This window comes from Erpetoichthys calabaricus, chromosome 13, assembly GCF_900747795.2.
Source record: "Erpetoichthys calabaricus chromosome 13, fErpCal1.3, whole genome shotgun sequence".
Classification (NCBI taxonomy): domain Eukaryota; kingdom Metazoa; phylum Chordata; class Cladistia; order Polypteriformes; family Polypteridae; genus Erpetoichthys; species Erpetoichthys calabaricus.
The window spans coordinates 143,384,554-143,411,591 of NC_041406.2; the positions used below are offsets into that span (position 1 = coordinate 143,384,554).

Consider the following 27,038-nt stretch of genomic DNA (forward strand, 5'->3'; position numbering starts at 1 on the left):
ATTCAGCACGCAGATGGAGAGTGATCTGTGTCAATGTTTTCAGTACATAATGAGGTGCTCTTACACGGCAATAACTTGTTTTTAGCAGTCAGGGACTGTTTCAAAACTCTCCTGGCATTCCCACCACTCGGATCATTTGTAGTTGCCGGAACTTACATTTTTTTAGCTCCTCCTACAGGGTTATGTACTTGTTATTTGACCAAGAACTATTGTGGGTGGGCTTGAACAATGAATCACACTGATTGGTTGACCACAAGCATGGGCGCCACCTTACAAATCTGTTAGTCATCTGGGGCCTCATGCATAACGCAGTGCATAGAACTCGCACTATAACATGACGTAAGCACAAAAGCGGAAATGTGCATACGCACAAAAAAAATCCAGATGCATAAATCTGTGCGAACGCCAACTTCCACGTTCTTCCGTTACATAAATCCAGATCAGCGTGAAAAGTAACGCACGTTCATGCACCTGCTGTCCCGCCCCAATTCCTCCCAGAATTACGCTTCTTTGAATATGCAAATCAATATAAATAGCCCTTAAGCTCAGTGTTCTGTGAGAAGGCAATGGCAAAAGCACGAGGGAAAATAGAATTTCAGCGAATACCAAGTGGAGGCAAAGAAAACACGTACTATTTGTTGGTTTAAACAGTGGTATAAACAACAGAAGTAAGTTGATTGAGTGACATAGCGTGTCGGAGAAACTCGAAAGCTCAAGTTCACAAAGTTGTCACATATCAAGGTCGCCGTGAAAAGGCGACTCGTAGTGGACCGTCTGAGTGTCATATGAAAACTTATTAGGGTACAGAGAAAAAAAAATAGGCACACAGTGGGGGAAAAAAGCACGAAATGTCAACTTTAATCTCGAAATTTCCACTTTGATCACATAGTTTATTTTGTCATTAAAGTTAGAATATCATAAACTTCATCTTAAATTTAAATAACTAGTTTCTCAATCCCATCATAACTAAAGTAACACGTTAAATGCTTTGTTTTGTATTTGATCTTCTATGTGCTCTATGTGTGTGAATCACTACGTGCTTCCAGGCTTTCTCTTCCTCCGCCAGGACACAGAATCCATCACAGTCATAATATTACAGCTCTCTGAATAATTTAAATACTGAGATGTATACTTGATATCATTTTCATGATGAAAGGAGTTAACGCAAGTTATTAAACATGGGAACACGGTGGTACGGTGTCTCACGCAAGATGCTTGCTGCGCCGTGCATGACCTTCGATGAAATAATTTATTGCAGCAGTACTGTCTCTTTCAAATGTACTAACTACCAATTCCTGTCCTTAACTTTTCTTTCTCCAAATACCCAATCACCACACAATCAGCTCTGTAATAGACGTTAAGCCATCTGTAAGCTTATAACGCCGATTCTTCAAAACTTTTAAGGAACGTTGAAATATCTTCGTAGTACGTGTTTAATTATTCTATCCATCTATCCTTCCAGTATCACGTCAGCACCAGCAAGAATACAGGAACAATCTGTGAATGGAGCGGCAGCGCCTTGCTAGCGATGCTGCACCGTATCCTCACATGTTTAATTATTAACAACATAAATTATTTAAATGAAGTTAGTTTTATCTGTATTATGTAAGAAACCTATTTTGCTGTATTTCATCTTAAAAATGATATTGTCATCATATGTAAATACGTGCTTCATAAAGTGGCTCAGGTTGTGCAATATTATAACTGTATCGCAAGTTTACAGTGAGGTGATTGTACTTATAAGTCCAGACAGTTCTACAAGGAGCACTTGATGGACTGATTGAATTCGTTTAGAGTTCTTGGGATGAAACTGTTTCTGAACCGCGAGGTCCGTACAGGAAAGGCTCTGAAGCGTTTGCCGTATGGGAGCAGTTCAATAGACAGCATGGCTGAGGCAGCGTGTGCTTGATGCTGTATACCGATAATTCTTTTTCCAATCAGCTGCTGTAGGTCTGTGATTCACACTCAGATACAGTGATATAAATACTCCGAGTGGTGCAGTGAGAGTAATACGGAAAAAGATGATCTGCTGTGGCAACCCCTAACGGGAGCAGCTGAAAGAAGAAGGTGCAGTGAGAGTAACAACACTAAAGCAGTTATGGTATTTGAATTGTTTGACCATTCTGTGGACCATTATATTATTACAGGTTAATTACAATCGGATGCATTAAACTAATAAACAACATGTGGTTAATGTCAGTGTATTTATAAAGCCGCGTCAGGATTGTGTATCTAAAAAAGAAAGGGTAGCCACACATTAACAGTAGCACTGCTTTGACGCTGGGTGCCGCCAGTCAGCAAAACTGAGCACTGAACTTGCATATGACCGGGTATGAGCTACCGTGGAAATGTGCGTGGCTTTACGCCAAGTTTAGGTTTTATACATCGCGATTTGAGTGTGGAAACGGGCATACGCAACATTTTTGTGCATACGCACCATTTATACATGAGGCCCCTGGACTTTAGAGAGTTGTCATTGAAGACAGAGCACCGCACTTCATAATTGCCTCCCTGGTGCACCAAGCAATGCACCGCATTGAAGCAATTTATCTACCAGGTGACCTCATGATCACTTCGAAACAATGAGTTTGAGATGGGTGGAGAGGTATGTGAACTCCTGAACACACCTCACTTTGCATCACTCTTCTTTGTGGGTCACATATTTTGCATAAAGGGTTACAATTTCTGCTGTGTGGTGGGACCACAAGTGGCCCAATGCCTACGTCATACAGGAACTCGTGGGTCGGAAAACGCCTACAGTTTTTCAAATACATCCATCCATTTACTGAGCCCATGTAATCCAACTTTAGCAAAGTATGGGAGGAGTGTGCCCTCTGATAGCCTGGCATCCTTCCTGTTTTATGCCCCATGTTGCACCGATTGGGTTCCAGAGAGTCATGTGTCCAACCTACAATAAGTTGGTTTTAGAAAATGAATGAATTAATGTTCAAAACATAGGAGGCCAAAACTGAGACAGGTCTTGAATTATTCATCCATCCATCCATCTCTTATCAAGTCTGGTTAATGTAATTCAGGTTTGCAGGGCTCAAAGTCCATCCCAGCAGCACTGGGTGGAAAGCAGGAACCAACCCTAGATGGGACACCCATCCATCACTGGGGGACCCTTAAGAACACATCCTATGATACTTGATGAACAAGAAGTGTTAGCAGAATTTTTCTTCTCTCAAAAAGAGGTACAGTATACGCATGCAAGCTCATGGTCCATGGAAGTGCCTTCAATACATCAAAATGCTAAAAATAAAGCCCTGTGTGCCCTGTGACGTGGTGAACAGAAGACAGCTAGTGTGCCTCCCTCAGTCTTTCTTTGGCTGTGACCGGAGTCTCCACTGGCTGGCCTTCCCGTTTCCCTCGCGCCTCTCTGTCTCGCTGTTACACCGTCTCCCAGCGCCCCGGCTACATTCTGTGATGCTGTGTCTTGAGTGATTGGTGACACCCGAGTGCAGCTCGGTCTATTCGGACTTGATTATTATTCCGTTGTCTCTTTTGCTGCTCCTGCACTAATCAGGCTGCGGACAGACTGCATACGTGCATTGATTTGCCGCTCTTTCAAACTGCAGGGCTATTAATTGCATTCTCACTTGTATTTTAACCAGACGCATTGAGCCAGTTAAGCTGAGAGATCTACAAACCTAAGGGAGATTGAATTTGTAAGTCTTTGTGTGAGATGAAGGGAAAGAATTACCAAATTACAATAACAATACCAATAAGACTAAACCTATTTAAACTGTGACTTCTTGTCACACGCTTCCTAGAACATAAAAACATCAGAAAGACTGAAAGTAAACAAAGAGGGTGACGAAGTCCCCGTTGGCCTTCCAGTATAGTGGCTTATTGATCCGAGAATCCCATCAAGCCACTTTTTTTGAAGGATCCCAAGGAGTCGGGCTCAAAAACCTCCATAGATAGTTCATGCCATTCCTCAGCAGGTCTGATGTCTCCTATGAGCAGGCGTGACTGCAGGGGTGGTCCCCACCTCACACACATGATGTCGAGACCATAAATTGGGTTAAGGGGGCATAAGAATATTTTGCACATCATTTTTCTTTACCAGTACGTGCAGTACAATACTCAGCGCCTTAACAACGTATTCGGACCCCTTCACTTTTTTTTTACATTTTGCGATATTGCAGAACTGTGATAGAATCATTTCATTTTTTTTCTCATCAAGCAACACTCAACATCCCATAATGACAAAGTAAAAACAGAATTATAGACATTTCTGCAGGTGTCTAAATGTTGATTGACACAAGGATTCAGACCCCCTTTCATGCAAACCTACTTTACACATCCACCCAGCAGGCAGCAGTGTTAGAGCTCGGAACAAAATGCAAGCGAGTTACACTTCCTGGATTACAAGAACCCATCAAAGCCATCAACAGTTAGACAGAAGTTCATCGTTCCTCAGACGCCTCTCAGACATATTGAGGGAGTCGGCAGTTCCAATGAAGGTGGGCAACTTGCTCCACCATTTCGAAGTTCCACGTGAAAAGAGTCTGGACGGAGATTTAAAACCACACAGAGGTTGCATCAGTAGACCTGAGTGGGTGAGAATGAGCTTAGGACCTCACGAGCGTCTCCTTAATATACACACTGACCCATTGACTTTCTCTGTTTTCAAGCATACCGACATTCTGTCTGGACGTTTATCACTTCATTTCAAATAAAAACTCCTTTGTCATTTTTTTGTTCATTATGGCCTTGGGCCCAACCCTGGCAGATCCGTAGACTGTTTAGACAATGAAGTTCCTTTACCAGGAGTTCCACCTCTACCAGGTTCCCTTTGGTTCTAGCATTCTGGATCATGTGACCAAAAAATAGAGCCCTGTCTGCTACTTCTGGAGACATCATAGGGTTGACCTTGCTGCAGGTGGCCATCTTGACCTTCCTGGTTGGGTCCTCTTTTGCCAGACTACCAGGTCTCTCCTGCAAAGAAAAGAGACCAAGCTTGATTCTGTATTCTTTAATGGGATCTGCGTGACTTGACGCGATTCTTTTGCGGCACGGGACTAAAATTTAAAAGTTGTGAGCAGATGCGGGCAAGTAGAATTTATTTCTCTGATTTTTAGAGAAAAGCCAAGCAAAAAGACACCTTTTATTGGCTAACTAAAAAGATTACAATATGCAAGCTTTCGAGGCCACTCGGGCCCCTTCTTCAGGCAATTCTCTGATTTTGAAATTGAAGTCAGAGCATTGATGAGCATCTGGGAAAATTCTTGAAAATGGTGTTTGTAGTGGCAATAACGAGTGGACTGACGTTCCAACTGTGATGGAGGACGGTCTTTCACTCAGCTGGGTAGCTACTATGGAAGGATGGCACAGGTGGCGGAATATCCCAGATGGTCCAGAGTGGAATGGAACTTTAGACGAACACGGGAGAAAGCGGATGGGAATGGGCGGAAACGGGATAGAATTTGAGCAATTGAGAGTGGGATGAAATTATAGCAAGTGTGAGACTGAAAAATCAGTACCGTGCAGCCCACGCTACTTGAATTTAGGGTCTTCTTGTTGCTGACAGGGTGGTGGAGTGAATTGTGATACTTAATAAATTGATTTAAATCGATTACAGTGATTGAAATTAGGAAAACTACATCATTAGGTCATTAAACGATGGGTCCCTGGGCTGAACAGGACACTTTTGACACACTCAATATATTCATACTGTACAAGTGACAGTACAGAAAACAACTGAAACAACACGGCTTATTAATAAAGTACTCTATCTATCTATCTATCTATCTATCTATCTATCTATCTATCTATCTATCTATCTATCTATCTATCTATCTATCTATCTATCTATCTATCTATCTATCTATCTATCTATCGTTCGTCCCCTACAGTCAGCTGAAAACAAGCATTGTTATAAGAATGTTTCACTCATATGTATTGTTTTCTTTTTTCTGCTCCAGGTTATCGGGAATGAACACTCCTTCTCCCATCGTCAGCAGCAAAAACTGGCTGAGGCTACATTTCGTAACAGATAGCAACCATCGGTACAGAGGATTTAGTGCCCAGTATCAAGGTAAATATTCTTCTTTTGTCAAACCCATGCAATGCTGTTTGTTAACGTGCAACATGCAAATCGCATGTTCAAAATCATTCAGACGCCTACTTTAGTTCAAGGCCTACAGTGTATCTCTGCTCAGAATGAATCTCTGGAGACTGGCTTTGTGACTCTTTTGCTCACTTCAGTGTTGTTCTGTTTGGTGTTTCGCACGGTCAACGATGAAATCAGAAACATGACATCCCATCTACTGTCTGGAGAAGGCGAATAAAAACTGTTCAGAGTGCTCATCACGATCTTAGAATTTGGGTTCTTTTTTTTTTCTTTTTTTTACAATATGCACACCAAAGGTTTGGATGAAAAGTTTGCCTACCCTTACGGAATACTTCATGATGTACTTTTGTTTAGATTTTTTGTCAATCTTTGGGACAATTATTATAAAGGACTCTAGTGCAGGGTGATTTTATTTTCCATGACCGGAAAATTGTTTCAGTACAAATTCTTCTATGTCGTCCCATGAAGGTGGTGTACACAGATTTTAGGTTTACACTCGGTGCGAACGTTGCGATCCAGTCACTACTGGACATCGCTTGAAATAGCAGGTTGTCACAAGAACGAGCCAAAGACATCAAGAAAGGTTTGGGGCAGCCACCCGTATAATATTCCCTGGCTGCAAATGGGTAATTCTTAGGAGTTGTTTACGGGTTTGAGTCCAAAACAGAACTGAGGCAGGCTGTCAAAGATGGAGGCTTTATTTGTCGAGACAGGAAGTGATGTCATTGGAGGGGGCGGGACTGGAAGTGACATCATCGGAGGGCCTGGAAACGGGAAGTGACGTCATTGGAGGGTCCAGAACTGTGCGTGGATGGTCAAAAGGGATTGATGAAGAAAGTCCGTGCACATCGCCGTCCCCTGGTCTGGCGTGGAATTACCATTATTCAGGCCCTTTAGTTGCCTCCCAATCACACGTGTGTGACAAGCTGTAAATGCATTTTGATTGGATTAGTCGATCAGAGCAGATTTATTGGACAGCAGACATATGATATGATGGACCAATAATAACTTTGTGTTATTATTCTATCTTCTATCTACACTATAAAATGATAATATGTGTGCGTGTTAAGGCTGGGTGATGTATTAACCTGTTCAGCGTTACATTTGTTCTTGAGAAAAATGTAAAAAGTAGTTTGAAAAATCCTCATCTTTCTACTGTAAAACATGCAAAACACCAAAAGTAGTGTAGTGCAGTCAGAAGGGTAAAAAAGCATAAGAATGATGCAAATACCGTATCTGCTGTCAAACGATGTCTTTTGTGTGGAGTATCTCGAAGTGTGGTGAATTACACAATCCAATGTCACAGTCGGGGAAAACAGTAGCGTGATTCCTTGCAGATTTTCTTTCTGGACTGATCGGCTTTTGGACTGCACACTGCACATGAACAAGTTGGATTCTGCTTCTCCTCTGTCGGTGCTATAAACTCAATGAAATGTTGACTAATAAGACGCAGGGTCAACGTGTAGTGTCTGGCAAGGATTTGTTCAGCTAATTGGCATGTGAAGTTTGCATGAGAGAGATTGTTGTCAGCTTTTTGTTTGAATGAAACAACACCTGGGCTGCTGGAAAACGTTTCTTGTGAGGCACCATTATTACTAGGCACATCTACTGGTGAGAAGGGAAGGCAACTAATACTGTTGGCACTGTTTTTACGGCCCAGGTAATGCCGGGCTCTAACACTGGGGATGTTAAAAGTTCACGTCGTCATTTCAGAACATCGCTGATGTATGATACCATCGCCTGTGTGCTTCACCGATGACATAGTCATAGTCATAGCTCTACCAATTTACTGTGCTACCAAAAAAAAAAAAATCACACTTAGTTCTGTTCCATCATGGCTTGTTAGCATATATTTTGCCCTTTCTTATCCTGTGTGCAAGCGAAATGCTATGAAAAAATGTTGCAGGCAAGTTGCCTTAACCTGGGGGGGGGGGGGTCAGCGACCCACAGTATGAGCTGGCATTTAATGACAGTGAGCTCCCTAAAAGAGCAAAGAGTGAGAAGCCAAGTAAACTTTGTGTGACGAGCTGATTAGACGGCCTGTTCTCTGCCACAGGGTACCCGTACTGCTCAATATGAAATGTAATCCCCTCATCAGTATATATAATAAACTCCATTCTATAATTGGTTGCTTAATGGCATAGTATTCGCTGCTATTTTTACGAAAGGAGACAAATGACATGTCAGTGAGCTTGCTGGCTCATTACTAATAAAAGTAGCCCGGGCCTGGTGATTCAGAGCTACTCCCGGGCCTGTGGCCTGTGTTCTGAGTTCTGTTACAGGACATATTCTTACGAACAAAATATTATGACTCGCCACCTATACTCATCAATTCACCTGTGCACCACTGTAAGCGATAACTTGGCTAATCCCCTGTCGCTGTGTTACTCCCCAGCTGCTATGCCCCTCCATCTACTGCCATGGCTGCGGTTTGGCAGTTTAAGGAAATTTCTGCAAATGTTTAGAGCCAATCGTTGATTTTTATTTTTCATGGACGCTGTGGTCAACCATCAACCATTACCTCCGCCCAGTGTGTGTGTCCACTCCCTCCTTTGGCTTGGGTCAGATTGATCATTTTGGCTGTAGTTGCTCAGTCAAATGCGATCGAGGCAGGAAGCGCTAGTTAAGGCAGGTTGGCACACATGAGGGTACTGAGGAAAGACTAAGGAGGAACGCTGAGTCTCCTTCAAACCCTGGAAGTATTCACAGAAATAGGAATGATGTTTTCATACCGGGTAATTGGGGGCCTGTCTACCAGTACTGGTAGTCAAAAAACAGACAGGAGCTGAGCAAAGTGCCTCAGAATGATGAGTCAGAGAAGAAGGATTTATGGGAAACAGATCGAGAGAGGAAGCAGCAGGAAAGAGAGGCTGAGTCACTTGAGTATACTGAAGAAAGGCGTAGGACAAAACCTAAAGCACATGTAAGGCACAAGACATCAAGTATAAAATATTGTAAAATACATCCTATTGCCCATCTTCAACAAGTAATGTAGCTAGTGTAACAAAAACACAAATAGATTGAAAGTGGTTTGGGACACAGTGGTGAACCTGTGTAACTGGATGAAATGAAAATAATCAAAAAGTCAAAGAAAATGTCAGTCTGTCTTTACAGGTGGGATTCAAAAAGGGGCTGGTTCAAGATGGTGGGTATCCGGTCCTATGTGGCCCAGGCAGGAAGAGGTGAGTCCAAGAGGGTGGATGACAGAAGTGATGTCAGTGGAAGTAAGGCTATCAATCTGCAGTTGGAGGCAGAGGAAAGGCATAAAGCAACATCGACATCTTCTGGTTTGGAGGGTAATTACCATCACCAAAACCCTCAGTCTGTCTCCCATGGGCACATGTGTGACACCTGTTATACAAAAGTGATAAAATTGTGTACTAGAAAAATGTAGGAGAGTTTTAGGGTCCGTCATACTCTGTCTAGCATTTACTGCATTATAAGGATCGCTGAGCTGCTTGACTTCCCACATGACCAGTTAGAACCAATAAAGAGGTGAAATTGTTGTCATGGGTAAAGTATTGACTAATGGAAGAATTGAAAAGATTTTATTTACATTGTGGTTAGTACAGATTGACTTCAAACACTGCCAGGTATGCAGGAAAAGCTCCCGGTACTCCAAAGAGCAAAGCACAGAAGTGCCGTGAGTAATGGCCCCACATCAAGCACGGTTTTGTACGGTTTTGATGCATATGCAATAAACGTCGCTAATTAATGGCTTAAATTGGAATGGTCACATTGATCGAGTTAAGGTGTATAATTCACTTCAACCCCCAAATTCAATGTAGTAGACCAACGAGAGTTGGACGTGGCAGTAAATCTCACTACTTCTTCTCTCTTCATCTTCTTTGCCATATCTCTATGCGATTGACGTAGGCTCTCGTATGAACTGAAAGTGAACACCATTGAGCTCTGTCATGTGAAGCCCCCAAAAACAGCAGGGAGGATCATCCGTTTGTATCTTGCTAGTGCTGACTGAAACCACGTTTGTCTTGGACATTCTTCTCCTGTTAACTCCTTCAACACGGCCATAAAGTAAGATCTTTGCAATCCTATTGCTGTCCGTTCTGAGCACACGGCTGAGCCGCTGATGCTGTCTTTGACATCCCAGGTGCACTACTGTGCCTGTCTGGATTAGATGCGTCCTGATGACCTTCTCCAATAGATGCACATTGACACTCTTCCTTAGGGGCCACTACTAGGAGTTCCCCTTTCTTCAGCATTCTTTAAGGTCTAGATTTCACTACCGTACTGAGTGACTGGTAGTAAATATTTGAAGTGTATTCCATGAATTGTCACTGATGAACCATGTGAGGTTCACACAATTGTAAATGACCTCTCCTGACCCTAACCTGTAGAAATGAGCACCAGCTCAAGCACGCATTTGCAGGACTTTGACCAATTCTCTAATTTTACTGAATAATGAATCCCAGATAATGCTCTTTTCACTGCTAATTTTTTTCAGAAAATAAAAATTAGTGTAACAATCCACGTAATTCACAATGTAGTTTAGGTAATCAGAACAAAGCTTGTTGGTACAACTTACCCTAATAGCAGAAGACGCCTGAACCTCAGAGATATCCCATAAACAGAACCTTGTTTCCATGACGACTATAATCCTGCCTATCACTCAGCATTGATACTTTCCCTCATAATTATGTATAACAAAGTCAAATGTAGTCAATTTATTCTCCGCTGACATGTTACATTATGAAGCTCGAACTTGTAGAAGCTTCTTCCTCCAATATTTGCCAGGCATGATTTTACAAAGTCATACATTTACAGAATTGGTTTAAGATGTATTTTTAATAATTTCCTTGATTTTACAGTTCGCAGAGCCATTTTTCCTCCCTCATGCTACTAAAGTCTTCAGTGTTAAACTTGTCTTTACTCAATCGTGCACAATCTCACAAGTGACTCTCCTTTTTCCTTTCTTGTATATGAAGTATAGAGAAAGCATTGCAATCGTCCAAAGATTCGATATCGAGATCTTGATGAATCTCAACCGTTTCAGGCCTCCCTGACTTTCTCGTATACAAAGTGTAGGGAAAGTATTGAAATCGCCCAAAAATTCCATTTCGAGATTTTGATGAATCTCGACGTTTTCAAAAATCCGAAAATACCATTTTTCGAATTTTGTCTGTGTGTGTTTGCGTGTGTATGTAAATACGATAACTTGAGTTCGCTTTCACTTAGCTCAACCAAATTTTGCATACAAGTATTTGGTACAAAACATAGCCCAAAAGTTGATAAAAATCTATTACCGTTAACCAAAAGCGGTACTTTACCTTTTATTCATGCAGATGCAGAGTCCGATTTATTCAACTTTACTTTTATAATAATTGTTCAATATATTATTTATATGATTTGATTTGTTGTTGATGGTTCTTTAATGTACATAATATAAGAATATAACTGTTGTCTTGTGTTTTTCCTCCTTAAATATCCATTCCCATGTCTGAGTATATGAGAAAGTCGAGAGGAGACCACTCCCGATTTTTTTTTTTAGTTAGATGAACATCTTCCTCCTAATGAGCCATGGGTTAGCCTTTGTTGGGATTTGCTCGTTCATACTTATACGGACATCTTGATAATATTTTAATCATTGAAATTAATGCAAAAGGGTTCTGTAAAGGCTGTGTCGTGTTAGACAACTTTTCCAGCTATTTTCAGTTGTAGCCTTCATTTCTATAACCTTAGCAAGTCGAAGGTAGTCGGTGGCACACAACTCTGAAGGTCGGCCGTGTAGACTGACATATTGAGTGACTCACTCCAACTAGTCCATGACTCACCCCAACATAATCCAACAAGTTTAGTTGTAGCGGTGGGTTCTGTGTGCGTGAGAGCTGACAACCAATGAACGCTCATCTACAAGTGCAGTGCACATAGTGCTGTGACGTGAAGGGAGGAACAGAGCAGAAACTCGTCTGTCTGATGTCTCGTCTTTTACATACCCCAACAGAATGGAAAAAGAGGGCCAAGGCTGCAGTTGAACTCTGGGTACCTGTTAACCCTTCCAACAGTACCGGCTCCAGCAGGCAGTACACTATTGGCTGTCAGATAAATGGGTGCTAGAAACTTGACGTGCCCAGGGATTTTCAGTTGTACACAGTGGCCCAACTCCTCCGAGATGGTGAAGAGAAAAACAATCAAATTTGTACTCGCATTTACCAAAGGTGCTGAAAGTGATCTCCTTGTGCGTCAATACATATGTTCCCATTTCAGCATGTTCATGTATACTCTTTGCACTCTCGTTAGAAGCAGGCCAGTTTTTCGTGGGCCATTCTGTATAAACTGACGTAATCCGCAACCGCAGTTGACAAGTCTTACATACCCAAGAACAAGAAGTCACGTAATGTGACATCGGCTTTAGGGTTACATTGCTGCGTCTCATAGCATGGGTCTTCTTGGTGTCTTATTGCTTCTTCTTTTTCCTGCTTCTTCTTTCTTCTCCTCCTCCTTCCTCAAATTTACTACTCAAATTTTCAAAAGAGCCCACTCAGTTCAAGAAATGCAAATGTTAATAGCAACATGAAATGTAATTTTAATAAACAAACTATAAAAATACAAGGGGACAATGAAAAAGAGTTAGGGTTCCATCAAGCCACCCCACTTAATGCCCTGATGATGTGTAGTGATCCACTCCTTGTCGCGCTGTCGATGTCTCAGTGGGGTTACCTCGATGTGTCACTAAAGCAAGTCAGTCGATGAACTCCAACTTCTCGTTGCGGTGTTGGTTTCATCTCCCAGAGACTAGTAGAGATAGAATTGTGGCGATCGTACCAGGGGTGACACCACTTGTTCTCCAGTGGCTTCTCTTCCATTCTAGATTAATGCATTAATTCTGATGCACCACTCCCACCATCCCCACAAAAGAATCCAAATCTCTGCCCGTGAGACACTCCCAAGGCTCAAGTGTCTGACAAAACAAATATTCACCACCCATCCATTTATCCATCCAGGTCCGGGTCATGGAGGCTGAAGTCTAAACAATGATGCCCAGAAGTCCCTTTTCCCCTGTCACCTCCTGCAACTCCTCCAGGGGGATACTGAGGCACTCCCAGGCCAGTCAAGAGATGTAATCTCTCTAGCATGCCCCTGGCTCTGCCCCGTGGTCTCCTTCTGGTAGAACATGCCCCAGTCAGATGCCCAGACCTCCTCCACTGGTTTCTGTCGATGTGGAGGAGCAGTAGCAGCAGCTCTGCTTTGAACTTCTCCCAAATATCTGTGCTCCTCACCCTATCCCTGAGGCTGAGCCCAGACACCCTGAGAAGGAAATTCATATTGGCTTCATTTATCCATGATTCTGTTCTTCAGTCACTACCCACGACTTTTGGCAATAGGTGAGGGTAGGAATGTAGATCGAATGCTGAACTGAGAACTTCACTTTTTGGCTTAGTTCCCTTCTCATCATGACTGACGGATACAATGTCCGCATGACTATGAATGCTGCTCTGATCCATTGTTCTCCTGTTCCCTTTTCCCCTCACTTATGAACTAGATCCCAAGATGCTTATTCTCCTCCACTTTAGGCAGCACCCCCCATCCAGCTAGACCCAAACCTGGACAGGATGGGATGCCACCAAACTGCTTCAGCCGGTGAAAAACATTCTCAGACACAGTAGAACCATGACAATTCCCACATTTGGACCTGCCACCTTGGAGCTTGGAGGATCATGACCTTGAACTTGGAGGTGCTGATCATCCTACACGGCTACAAACTGTCCCATTGCATGTCTATGGCCAGAGCCCCATGAAGCCAAGAGGATCACATCATCCACAGAAAGCAGAGATCCTGTGATCCTGATGCCAATGAACTGGCCACTCTCCACTCGTTGGCTGTGCCCAGAAATTCTGTCCATAAAAATTATGAACAGAATGGAAGACAAAGGGCAGCCAAAGCAGAGATCCTTATGCACCGGGAGTGAGTCTGACTTTCAAGCCAAGCTTTCGCTCCATTTGCACAGGGATCCAGCAATATATGGCCCGGTACCCCATATTTCTGAAGCAACCCCTGACTTAGGACACACTGAGGGACACAGCCGTATGCCGCCTTTTCAAAGTCCATAAATCTCACATAGGCTGGTTGGGCCCATTTTCTATCTTCACATATTTTGTTCTGTTCTCCCAACCTAAAATTGTTAGTGTTTACTAGTGTTAGGGTTTGCCAAAGTTGAGCGTTTAAGGAGTCTGCCCAGAGAAAATGAAAATTGCGCCCACTAAGTCTTGCCAGTCTTACTTTGTCTCGGTCACTGAGGTCACAAGGCGTACTGATCTCCCACAGTTCAAACATGAAACCCAATCTCCTTCATGACCTTTCGTTTGGTCGCAATACAGACTCTTTGGTCATCGATATTCTCGTCTAAAGAAGACCCCCACAGAACTAACTCTGAACCCCTTTTAGTTTTAGTGCTTTGCAAACGTGAGCGGCGTAAGCTCTCCGCGTTTACCCCAAATTCCTTGAAGAGACGCCAACCCCAATGTTACATGTTCTCATTTGGTGTTGTCGCGTGATACGGCTCCTCTTCTTGGCGGCGCCCTTCAGTTCGTTTACGGACGCGTCTCCTAATTGGATTAAACAGATGTATGTGCTGAAAGAACGGTAAAAAAAAAAAAAAAGTAAATAAAACTCGGATTTCGTTTCCGCCGATTTTTACCCTCCACTAACTTTGCCAGGTTCTTGTTTTGTTGCTTTTTCTCCCTTTCTGGTAATTAAATCTACAGCTTTGGCTTTTCTTCTGTCACATTCCTTAAGTATTTAAATAAAATAAAATAAAATAACACTCCTGCACTGGGAATCAGCTCTCCAGTGATCATCCCTTATCATTTTTCTAACAAACACCGGGAATTAAATATGGCTGTGCGGCTTCACAGAGGGAATTTGTCATTGAAAGAAGCCGCAAATGCATTCGAGCCGATATGAAAAGCACACAACTTGCATTTTAGTTTTGTAATGAATGCAGCAGCAGGAGAACGACCCCCCTGTATGGCTGCCTTCAGGGGGCTTCTCTTACTTTCCACGTCTTCCACTGTTTTGTTTTTTCCTTTCCGTATGTGCCAACTTCTACAGGCGAGCGAAAAGGAACGTTGGGAAAGAGTTTAGGGCTCCTAAGAAGAAACAACCATTAGGCAGTAGAAGGTTGAATTAAATTTTATTTTGGATGGTCCAACAGTGAAAGGCGAAATGCACTCGCTGGAGCTCAATGGCTCAACCTCAGCAGATGTTGTTCTTCCCTTTTTTCTCTTTCAGTTTAATATCCCAATACACACACATGGCTGAGATATACAAGGGACGTTCAAAAAGTTTCCGCACTTGTGAACGGTGAAGGCGGGAGGAGTAGTGATTGGTTGTGTCTGAGAGGGTCATGTGACTAGTTCTGTCTGGTAAGCCACTGGCTGCCCTTGCAGTTTAGTATCAGAGTTGTCACCCTGCGGTGAAGATGGCTGCCAAACTTAGAAAATTGCACCAAAGAGTAACAACGTTTCTGTCCTACGCTTTTTGTGGGCAGAAGGTGTGGCCAGGAGCACAAATTCATCTCCGCTTGTGTGCTTAGTATGGGGGATCAAGTCATAGAGTCGTCTAGGAGTGGATTGAGATGTTCGAAAATGGCCGTACTAGTGTGACGAGTGCAGAGAGGACTCCGGACGTCCAGCTACAGCCACTAAGATGTGAAAGCAGAGGTGCATCGTGGGCTATGCGCTCAATCGAAACTATTTTTCTGCTGATGGCAATAAAAAGTTGGTACGACACTGGGAAAATCGCATCACAAAGAAAGGTGACTAGATAGAAAAGTGATGTCATTTGTTTTTGAAATTCTTAAGTTAAAAGTGAAGAAACTTTTTGCACGTCCCTCGTACAGATATAGTGTGACGGGCGGCCACAGCCATTACCCGAACAGAATGGAAGAGCATCAGGGGAGAGAGCATCGATGAGGCAATACCTCCCCTGGGATGCTAGGTAGCCTGGGTGGCTGTGGCACCACGGATTCCCGCAGTGCATGCTGGGAGCTAGAGTTTGGTACAGCCCTGCTGGGTTCCATTGGGGGCTGCCAGGGGGGAGCTGCAGAGTCCTATAACGGACTTCTACCACACCTGGGAGTGAGTCCAAGTCATCTTGATGAGACATCTGGAACACTCCCAGGACCTATAAAAGGAGCCAGTCACCACCTGAGATGGGAGGAAGTGGATGAAGCTCATGACGAAGAGTGGAGGCGGAAGGCCTGGCAAAGAAGGGACTGTGGTGCTGTGGGAAATGCTTCCCAGACTGTAAATAAATTGTGTGCTGTGCGGTGAAACTTGTGTCCTGCCTGTCTACGCACCCCAGGCTTCACAATATATATATATTGTGACAACTCTACGGGGTGTGCCAACCACCCAACCCGACACAGACAGATGCAGGAGGCCCACTTATAAAAGCACATGGATTTTATTTTGTTTCTTCACTTGTGGACACATCTTCCCCATTCCCAAAAGTACACAACACAGTCTCCGCACAAGCACATTCCTTTACTTCTCTTTTCTTTTCTCTTTCTCCCTTCTCCCGACTCTGACACCCGGAGTGGTGGCTGTTGGCTCCTTTAATAGCCCACCCGGAAGGGCTCCAGGTGCTTGATGAACTATTTCCGGCAGCACCTCTGGGTGTTATGGAAGAGCTGCTCTGTAGGGCTCAGGAGCAGCTGCAGCACCCCTTGGTGGCACCTATGGATCCCAACAGGGCAGCACCAAAACTCCCATGAAGCCCTTTGAGAGTCCTAGGCACCGCTGCCATCTAGTGTTCTGGGGGAGGTACTGTCCTGACCAGCCTTGATGAGCAGAATTTAAAAAAAATAATGAATAAAGTGCGGAAACCTTTTGAACGTCCCTCGTGTGTACAGGGTGGTCCAGATCTAATTATGCAACTGTTTGACTGAGAGCCGTCTGTCCGCTATTTTGGAATGCAGGGCAGGTGCTGCCATCTATCAGCAACAAAAAGAATTTTAAGTGAAATCTCTATGTGCAGGGCAGGGGCTATGTAATAAACTCAAGTTATAGCGTAATGAAAATTGCATAATTAGATCTGGACCACCCTATTTATATAATATATACACAGTATATACATATATATATTACGATGGGCAGCCACAGGTATTACTCAGCCAGGACGCCAACAGAATGGAAGAGCATTGGTGGAGATAGCATCAATGAGGCAATACCTCCCCTGGGACACTAGGGGGCATTCCTCCTGGGCGGCTGTGGCACCACGGATTCCCGCAGAGAAGAGGCGTCCTGGCTCGGCAGAGACACCTGGCCGTCCATGACTAAATATATTGTGTGTGTGTATATATATATATATATATATATATATATATATATATATATATATATATATATGTGTGTGTATATATATGTATTCTTTGCCTAATTAATAGTTAATATTTCCTCATTTCTAATTCTATTTTCACTTACACGTCCTAAAAGTTTCAGGCTGGCAATTATCTTAAATAGCAGAACTGTGTTTAAATAATCAGCTAAGTATTTCAGAGCATAGCACTCAAGTAAGAAAACATCTTGGATTCTAAAGTTCATTTTTTAACTGCCACACACAAAAGAAGAACTTGTTTAAACTGAACTCCTTGTCCTCATATTTGGTTCTCTTTGATTAACTTTTAAATTATTCATCTTAGTGCTCAGGCTTTCACCGTCCAATTTTCGTTGCTTGATATTTGAATACCTGAAGTCCAATTACTGACCTGATTTGGTTCTTAAGTCGAGCCTTCACCGGTGGTCCAGGGTGATCTGTTTTCTTGACTCTAGCAGTGAGTGTAAACTTCCCCGTTTGACCAGATGTGATACTGGAGAAAAATAAAGAAATAAATATAATTCTGCATAAGCTGAGTCTTGTTTGTCGTAGGGAATGTCAGATTTTAAAGACTTTTAAAATTTTTAAAGACGGTGATCAGCATGAGCTCAAGAGCGTGCAGAAGGAACTCTGAGTCCAGCTCAGGGCAGTGAAGGAGCAGTACAGGAGAAAGCTGGAGCAGAAGTTGCAGAATAACAGCATGAAGGAAGTGTGGGATGGGATGAAGATCATCATTGGGTGCAGCTCGAAGCGGGGTGCCACCATTGAGAGAGACGTGAAGAGAGCAAACCAAATGAACAACTTCTTTAACAGGTTTGACCACCCTAACCCACACTCGCCTCGGAGTACTACACCCTCCACCCATCCTTCTGCTGATACCAGCATAGGAAAGACATCCCCACCCATAATTACAACAGCGCAAGTGAGCAGAGAGCTGAGGAGACTTCGTGCCAGCAAAGCAGCGGGTCCAGATGGAGTATCGCCACGACTGCTGAAGGTCTGTGCATCGGAGCTGGGGGGTCCTCTACAGCGCATCTTCAACCTGAGCCTGGAACAGGGGAGAGTCCCGAGGCTTTGGAAAACATCTTGTATCACCCCAGTCCCAAAGGTATCACGTCCTAGTGAGCTGAATGACTTTCGGCCTGTTGCTCTGACATCACATGTGATGAAGACCATGGAGAGGCTGCTGCTTCACCACCTTAGGCCACAGGTTCAACACGCCCTTGACCCTCTGCAGTTTACATATCAGGAGAAGGTGGGAGCGGAAGATGCCATCATCTATATGCTACACCGATCCCTCTCTCACTTGGACAGAGGCAATGGTGCTGTAAGAATTATGTTTCTAGACTTCTCTAGCGCCTTCAACACCATCCAACCTCTGCTCCTTAGGGACAAGCTGACAGAGATGGGATTAGATTCATACCTAGTGGCATGGATCGTGGACTATCTTAAAGACAGACCTCAATATGTGCGTCTTGGGAACTGCACGTCTGACATTGTGGTCAGCAGCACAGGAGCACCGCAGGGGACTGGACTTTCTCCGGTCCTGTTCAGCCTATATACATCGGACTTCCAATACAACTCGGAGTCCTGCCATGTGCAAAAGTTCGCTGATGACACTGCTATCGTGGACTGCATCAGGAGTGGGCAGGAGAGAGGAATATAATCAAGGAGGGACCTAATCAATGACCTTGTTAAATGGTGCGACTCAAACCACCTACACCTGAACACCAGCAAAACCAAAGAGCTGGTAGTGGATTTTAGGAGGCCCAGACCCCTCATAGACCCCGTGATCATCAAAGGTGACTGTGTGCAGATGGTGCAGACCTATAAATATCTGGGAGTGCAGCTGGATGATAAATTAGACTGGACTGCCAATACTGATGCGCTGTGCAAGAAAGGATAGAGCCGGTTATACTACCTTAGAAGGCTGGCATCCTTCAACATCTGCAATAAGATGCTGCAGATGTTCTATCAGACAGTTGTGGTGAGCGCCCTCTTCTACGCAGTGGTGTGCTGGGGAGGCAGCATTAAGAGGAAATACGCCTCACGTCTGGACAAACTGGTGAGGAAGGCAGGCTCTATTGTTGGCATGGAGCTGGACAGTTTAACATCTGTGGCAGAGAGATGGGCGCTCAGCAGGCTCCTATCAATTATGGAGAATCCACTGCATCCACTAAACAGGATCATCTCCAGACAGAAGAGCAGCTTCAGCGACAGACTGCTGTCACCGTCCTGCTCCACTGACAGATTGAGAAGATCGTTCCTCCCCCAAACTATGCGACTCTTTAATTCCACCCGGGGGGGTAAACGTTAACATTTAACATTATACATAGTTATTGTCTGTTTTTCACCTGCATTATTATTATCATTCTTTAATTTAATATTATTTATTGTATCAGTATGCTGCTGCTGAAGAATGTGAATTTCCCATTGGGATTAATAAAGTATCTATCTATCTATCTATCTATCTATCTATCTATCTATCTATCTATCTATCTATCTATCTATCTATCTATCTATCTATCTATCTATCTATCTATCTATCTATCTATCTATCTATCTATCTATCTATCTATCTATCTATCTATCTATCTATCTATCTATCTATCTATCTATCTATCTATCTATCTATCTATCTATCTATCTATCTATCTATCTATCTATCTATCTATCTATCTATCTATCTATCTATCTATCTATCTATCTATCTATCTATCTATCTATCTATCTATCTATCTATCTATCTATCAACCATCCGCAGTCGCTAATCTCGTCCGAGACAGAACTGGCTGACTGACTGAGAAAAGGAGTAGACTGGTTTCCTGGGTTCTGTGGAGGAAGAGGTGTGTCCAGCGGGTCATAGGAGGAAGTGAGGTCAGGAGCAGGGTGGGGACTGGAACCAGAAGTACATTCTGTTTGGCTGTTGGTTTTAGGTGGGCTTTCCTTCAGATGATCTGGCGAGGACAGAGAAAAGATGTTAGCGCACTCAGTTAACCCCTGATCCGGTGTACCACATTTAGTCAAGCCCATCCACAGCCTCCCAGCCGTCTTCGTGTGTGTGTGCGCCCAATGCCACTGGGATGAGCTCTGTCCCCCTGATTGTTAGTTTCAGAATGTTACGTTGCATTAAGATTTCTGCCATTTTCAAGTGCTAATAAAAACAATTATCATTCTGGGGTGAATGAGAAGGATTTTGTATCCATATGCCATGTGGCTTGTTTGGGGGGCATTCTCAAATCTCGTAAATACCAGACACAGCTTCACTCCCAACTGTTCAAGTAATCGGTTTTATTGAACAAACATGCCATCTTACAGGCTTCTTCCATGATAACTCCATTCACTTTCTCCACCTCCACTGCACTCCTAATGGACTCCCCTGGATGAGGTGAAGGACTCTTGTGGAGCCCTCCAGGGCTTCCCACCAGAACTACAAGTTCCATGACTCTTTGTGTATGTGTGTGTGTCCCAAATGAGGGTCAACTCAAAGATTTGTGGAAATCTGAAACAAACCACCGAGACTTGGAGTTGAAGTAGATCCTGACGACCTTCAAGGTGTACCTGGGTGAGATGTTGGCACTTGAGTGATCTCCTCTTGCTGGTCAAAATTCTTTTGTTCGTAAAGAAGGAATGCTGCCACCCAGTAGACTGGGGGATAAACATTGCCCTGGGTGGCAGTCCCCCTTCTCTCTTCTTCTCCCCTGTAATGGCTCCCTTTGCCTTAAAAGGGCTCAACTATCATCACTGCCAGGATGCCAGTCCCCCCATGCCATCCATTGGCACTGAGACCATGTAGACATGATGTAAATGGATTGGTCCACCCACAGGATGCTTATTTATACTACACGAGTCAAGGCAAGTTCAGGGTCTCACTGTGAATCACGTGGGCTGACAGTTCATCCGCCATGGTCTGCAATGCCCACCATACCACACGCTGTAAAAAGTTTGCACTTTGTGGAAAAACAATCAGCAAGGTGTCACATTGTGTTAAAATAATGTGAACTACTAATGCAGGCTTTGAGTTTTGCGGAATTCTCTGTGGCTTCATTCCTGCATTTATCTTGATTGCTACAGCAGGCTGTGACTCACAAAGCAGACGATTATGATTATAGAGTAAAATAACTAATGTGTAGGTGGCACCTACTCCAACCAGGGAAGAAAAATAAAAGATTCCTTTACGTGACAATGAAGGGTTGGCACGTACTGCATGTTGTGGGATAAGAAGCATACAAATGGCCAAATGAAACCGTCACAGTACATGCATTTATTTAGATTAGGGCTTCATCCACAGTCATTTACCCAACAGCAGTGCAGCACAACAGACGTATGGAGGAAGACGTGGCGACGCGATTCACTGGGGATCACACAGCGAGGCCGCGCATGCAAACTGAATTAGCCATTGAGGGTTCTCTACTCTGATGGTTGCGCCTCCGGGCCAGAAAGCCTGAACTCTTACGGAGCCATCCATTCATCCTGTCACCTCATTTCTGTTATTTTTTATAAACTTTTCAAATCACCATAACGCCCCCCCCAAAAACAATAATGTATAAAATTGAGTTGGAAGGAAAAAAAAAAAGGTCACAACGGCATAAGCAGACATTCAAGAATGGCGTCTCTTGTTCGGATTTCCGCATGCGCAGTGCCCCACAGATTGGGCCTGTTGGACGGCTGGGACAGAAACGATCAGAAGAACTAGGAAGTTGTGGATGTGACGTTAACGACCCCGGGGGTCCTCCCTCTAATCGAATACGAGGGGTCAAAGTTACTTCTTTTCACGAAACTTCGACAAAACTTGGATCGGTAATACAGGCCTGCGGAGAGATGTTTTACACTATTTACAGCAGGGGTGTCGAACTCCAGGCCTGGAGGGCCGCAGTGGGTGCAGGTTTTCATTCTGACCCTTTTCCTAATCAGTGAGTAGTTTTCACTGCTAATTAACTCCTTTTCCCTTCATTTCAATAGCCCTGTTTTTAAGGATTCAGTCCTCTGAATTGATTTGTTTCTTCATTAAATGGCAGCCAAACAGAAATGAGACATGAAACAAGCCAACAGATGACCAGCTAAACTGGGATTTCAAACTCCAACCAATTTCACTCCAACCAGTCTCTTAATGAGAAGTTGATTCTTGCTGTTAATTAAGCCCGTTATGTAATTCAATGGCTTGTTGCTGCTCTCATTCTGCCACAGCAGACATTTCCAAATCTGTTGATTTTTCTGTTTTCTCTGTCATATGGTGGCTTGTTTGATGTCTCATTATTGTTTGGCTACTAATTAAGGAAAAAGACAATTAAGTTAATTAAAACTAAAGCAAAAGAAGTTAATTAGCAGTAAAAACGGCACACTAATGAAGAAGATGGTTAGAGTGAAAACATGCAGCCACCGCGGCCCTCGAGGACCGGAGTTCGACACCTGTGATTTAGAGGCCGCTGATCACAAATATGATCACATTTTTGTTATTTTATTCTTTATTGGTGGTCCTTGTCCTCAAAGAGCCACTCCCAGAAGCTTAAGCGTGACAGATTTTAGATATGAGTGTGTGGGTTGTCATTTTAGACTATTTCAGGGTCAGCGATTTATAAATGTGATTTTATTTTCGATCTTTCACTAGCCCCCTATGGACCCCCATTGGAGGGTTAAAAACAATAAATTCCTATTACAATCCAGACTATTTCGACTTTAAAAATTTAACTTGAAGCATGTATTTTAATATTTCCAATATTTGACACAGTCATTCTTGTTTATGTTGGACCTCATGAGATAAATCCTCACATTTCACATGAACACCTCAAGTCAGGGAGGCTTACGCTAAGTTAGACTTTCATCTTTCTTGAATATTTTACTCTGGTTTGTAAATTTGTGAAAGATGAGATGAATGACACAGGCCAGTGATCACGTTTTTTGATATTTGATTCTTTACCGGTGGTCCTTGTCCTCAAAGTGCCACTCCCAGAAGCTTAAATGTGACAGATTTCAAATATGAGCGTGTGGGGTGTCGTTTCAGACTATTTCAAGGTCAGCGATTACAAATATGCTGTTATTTTCGATTTTTCACTAGCACCCTGTGGAGCTCCATCTGACAGTGAAACATGACAAATTTCTATTACAATCAAGACTATGTAGACTTGTTGGGTAGCGTGTTAGTCTATGTCAAGGTCACTGATTATAAATATGAGGTTATTTTTATTTTTTGATCCTTTGCTATCCTTGTATGGCCCTCCATCAGATGGGGGAACAAATGACAAATTTCTGTTAAAATCAAGAACATTTAGACTTTAAACAGTTAAATTGAAGCACATGTTTTAATATTTCAAATATATGATGCAATAATTCTTGTTTATGTTGTACCTCATGAGGGAAATCATCACATTTCATATAAACACCCCAAATCAGGGCGGCTTACGTTAATTTTGACTTTCATATTTCTTGTATATTTTACTCTGTTTTGTAAATTTGTGAAAGACAAGAAAAACAGAATGCTGGGGCTGCAAATGGAGACCCCGTTTATTTAAAGAGGCACAAATAAGCCAAAAGAGTCTTTGCATTCCATAAGGAGGATATTAAGATTGTGACAACATGCTCCCCGTCCATGCTGTCTCTTTAGAGAAGGGCAGGTCTACCCGTCTGGAGGAAGTGATGTCATCTTGTCGTAACGGTGGCCTGCTAACATTTCAGGCAGAGTCGTCCTCTCCTCTGTCTTCTCGTGAAATCTCCACTCATTTGCACCTGCTTGATTTCATTCAGAGATGCGTGTGACTTTCAATGTTGATGACCCTTGTGGCACTAGGTGTGTAAGAGGGAGTGGCAGCTACTTGTGGCACAAGCAAGGCTCTGTTGATCGTCAAACCTGTCAAGAGCATCCAACCATTTCAAAAGGAGGACGCTCAGTGGCACCCCCAGAGCAATTTAAGGCTTTGTAATGCAAAATCAAGGGTTAGGGTAGGGGATAGAAGACCAAAAGGGCAAGGCACTGGCACACTAGTCCTAAAAATAACATTTTATTTCAATAACCCATCCCACCTTTACCTCTGAAAGGGTATAAAAACCCTTAAAAATATATCTATCTATCTATCTATCTATCTATCTATCTATCTATCTATCTATCTATCTATCTATCTATCTATCTATCTATCTATCTATCTATCTATCTATCTATTGTGACAGATAGGGGGCGCTGTCATCCCCTTGAACCCTCAGATCCGAAGCCAGACACCAGATAAAAGTCCATCCATCCATCCATCCATTTTCCAACCCGCTGAATCCGAACACAGGGTCACGGGGGTCTGCTGGAGCTAATCCCAGCCAACACAGGGCACAAGGCAGGAACCAATCCTGGGCAGGGTGCCAACCCACCGCAGGACACACACAAACACCAAGGACACACTAGGGCCAATTTAGAATCGCCAATCCACCTAACCTGCATGTCTTTGGACTGTGGGAGGAAACCGGAGCGCCCGGAGGAAACCCACACAGACACGGGGAGAACATGCAAACTCCACGCAGGGAGGACCCAGGAAGCGAACCCAGGTCCCCAGATCTCCCAACTGCGAGGCAGCAGCGCTACCCACTGCGCCACCGTGCCACCCCAGATAAAAGTCCAATAACTTATTTCATTTGGACAATAATGTGCACCAAGCACCCTCCACTCCACAATACTCATAAATAATACAATAATCAATCCTCCACTCCCAGATGCGTTGTCACCCTTCTGCTCGCCCGTCTGGGATCTTCCACAGTCCTTTATAGTCCTTGACCCGGAAGTGCTTCTGATCCCTCAGTCGATGTGATTATCCAGCACTTCTGGGTCAGGTGAAAACTCTTCTTCTTCATCCCGGAAGTATGTCATTTCCTCTGTCGCTGTGACTAAGACGTACTTCCAGGTTATAGGGAAAATACAAGTCCTTGAGCCTCCCTGTAGTGTCTTCTGGCGGCCCCCATGGTATCCAGCAGGGTTGTGAATAGAGACTCCTTTGTCCATGATTCCCTGCTGGCATTCGGGGCACCTCCATGCTGCAGAGAGGGCTCCATCTAGCGGCCAGGGGTGTATTGGCTGGGATGAATCTATCTAATCCTGCCTACTACACCAAATTCTATCTATCTAATCCTGCCTACTACACCAAATTCTATCGATCTATCTATCTGAAAATGTTTCTCTGTCTGTATGTCTGTCTACTTTTCATGAGAGAACTACTCACGGATTTAGATTGAGTTTTTTTTCTAGATTTTTCTTGAACATTACGGTTGATTTTGCGACTTCTCTCATCACGCTAAGTATCAGAGTTCGCTTGCAGTGCTGATTTATTTGAGCAAATCCGAGAGACACGCAGCTGGGCCCTCCTCACTCACTCGCCAACCTCCGTTTGAGTCACTGTACCTCTCACCACGTGTTGGAGCGCACCTCACCTTAGCTAGCGATACCTGTTTGTTCGGCAGACGTTATCATCTAAAGATTGTTAAAGAGTAATGTCTGACATTTTTGAGGGAGAGATCAGAGCTACGTGTGTTTTAGAGGGTAGCTGCTCATGGCCACGTGCTTTTCTCCTCACGAGAGGGATGCATTCCCATCAGAGCTGAACACAATCAGATACAGTGCCAACGTTTGACCTTCTGCTTGGCCAGAGTTACATTTTTTTTAATTGATTTTTAAAGTTTGTCCTGTTTCACTACTACGTGGGCAGAGCCGCGGGGGACAGCTAGTCTTAAATGAATACTAAAATATTTGCCCTTAAAATCATCTAACCAAAAGGGGGTTCAAAAAGAGGGTTGGAGTTACATCAGGGGCCACTACAGGGGCATCAGCCTTGGCATCTACAAGACTTAAGTGTGTATTTCTAAGAATGGCTCAGTAGTACTAGGGTGTTGTACCACGTTAGCCATTACAGATGTAGTGATGGCTCTGAAATGTACTTCAGGAACAGTTTAAGGACCCACTGCCCTCTAGTGCGATGACCAGTCTGGAACTGGGAACTGAAGTTAAAGATTGAGGTTCATCAGACTGGTGGGAGCAGTGTGGCCAGAGGGATGTGAGAGAAAGCGAGTAGGAAGCAAACACTGAGTGCCAACCCAACTTGGCAGCCAGCATTGTTTTTCTGTACTTTGGTCTCCCTATACTCCTCCCTAATGGATTGTTTTTTTTTTTTTTTTGTACTTCTTGTTTCAAGACAGGGGGTCTACAGAGTGGATTTTATGGAAACTCCACATTCACATGGAAGAATGTAAGGCGCGAACAGAAATGGGCTAACAATGCAGTCCTAAGGACCCCCCAATCCTGTATGTGCCAACATAATGTCTCCCTGAGTAATAAACACACCATTTAAGAACAAAGCCTTCACATTTTTATGCCATTTTTTGTAAACTACACCATCATTAAAGTGCTGAAAAGCCCCCAAAAAAGTAATTGCTGTTCATTTCGGACCCCAGCATTTGGATTTTGCACCTCAGATCACATACGGTTCCGGCTGAAATGGGCCGCTGATGTCTTTTCAGCATTTCAGTCACTAAACTGTTGAAGTCCTGGCTACCTAGCAGATGGCGACATTATGCAAAGTAGTTCCTGAGCTAATTTTCCGCTTCTTTTCCGAGAGCATTGGGTTGATGAAAGCATCTCTGTAGGTGGTTGTACTC

General features: G+C 43.5%; 1 protein-coding gene across 2 annotated transcripts in view; it reads left to right on the forward strand.

Annotated features, from left to right (window-relative positions):
• The window catches only part of csmd3b (CUB and Sushi multiple domains 3b), a 1,253,873-nt gene that overhangs the window by 673,121 nt on the left and 553,714 nt on the right, over positions 1-27,038 (forward strand). For both annotated transcript variants that reach the window (XM_051936007.1, XM_051936008.1), the window contains exon 6: positions 5,931-6,043. In XM_051936007.1, the coding sequence (XP_051791967.1) occupies positions 5,931-6,043 (113 nt within the window). The remainder of the gene's footprint in view (positions 1-5,930; positions 6,044-27,038) is intronic.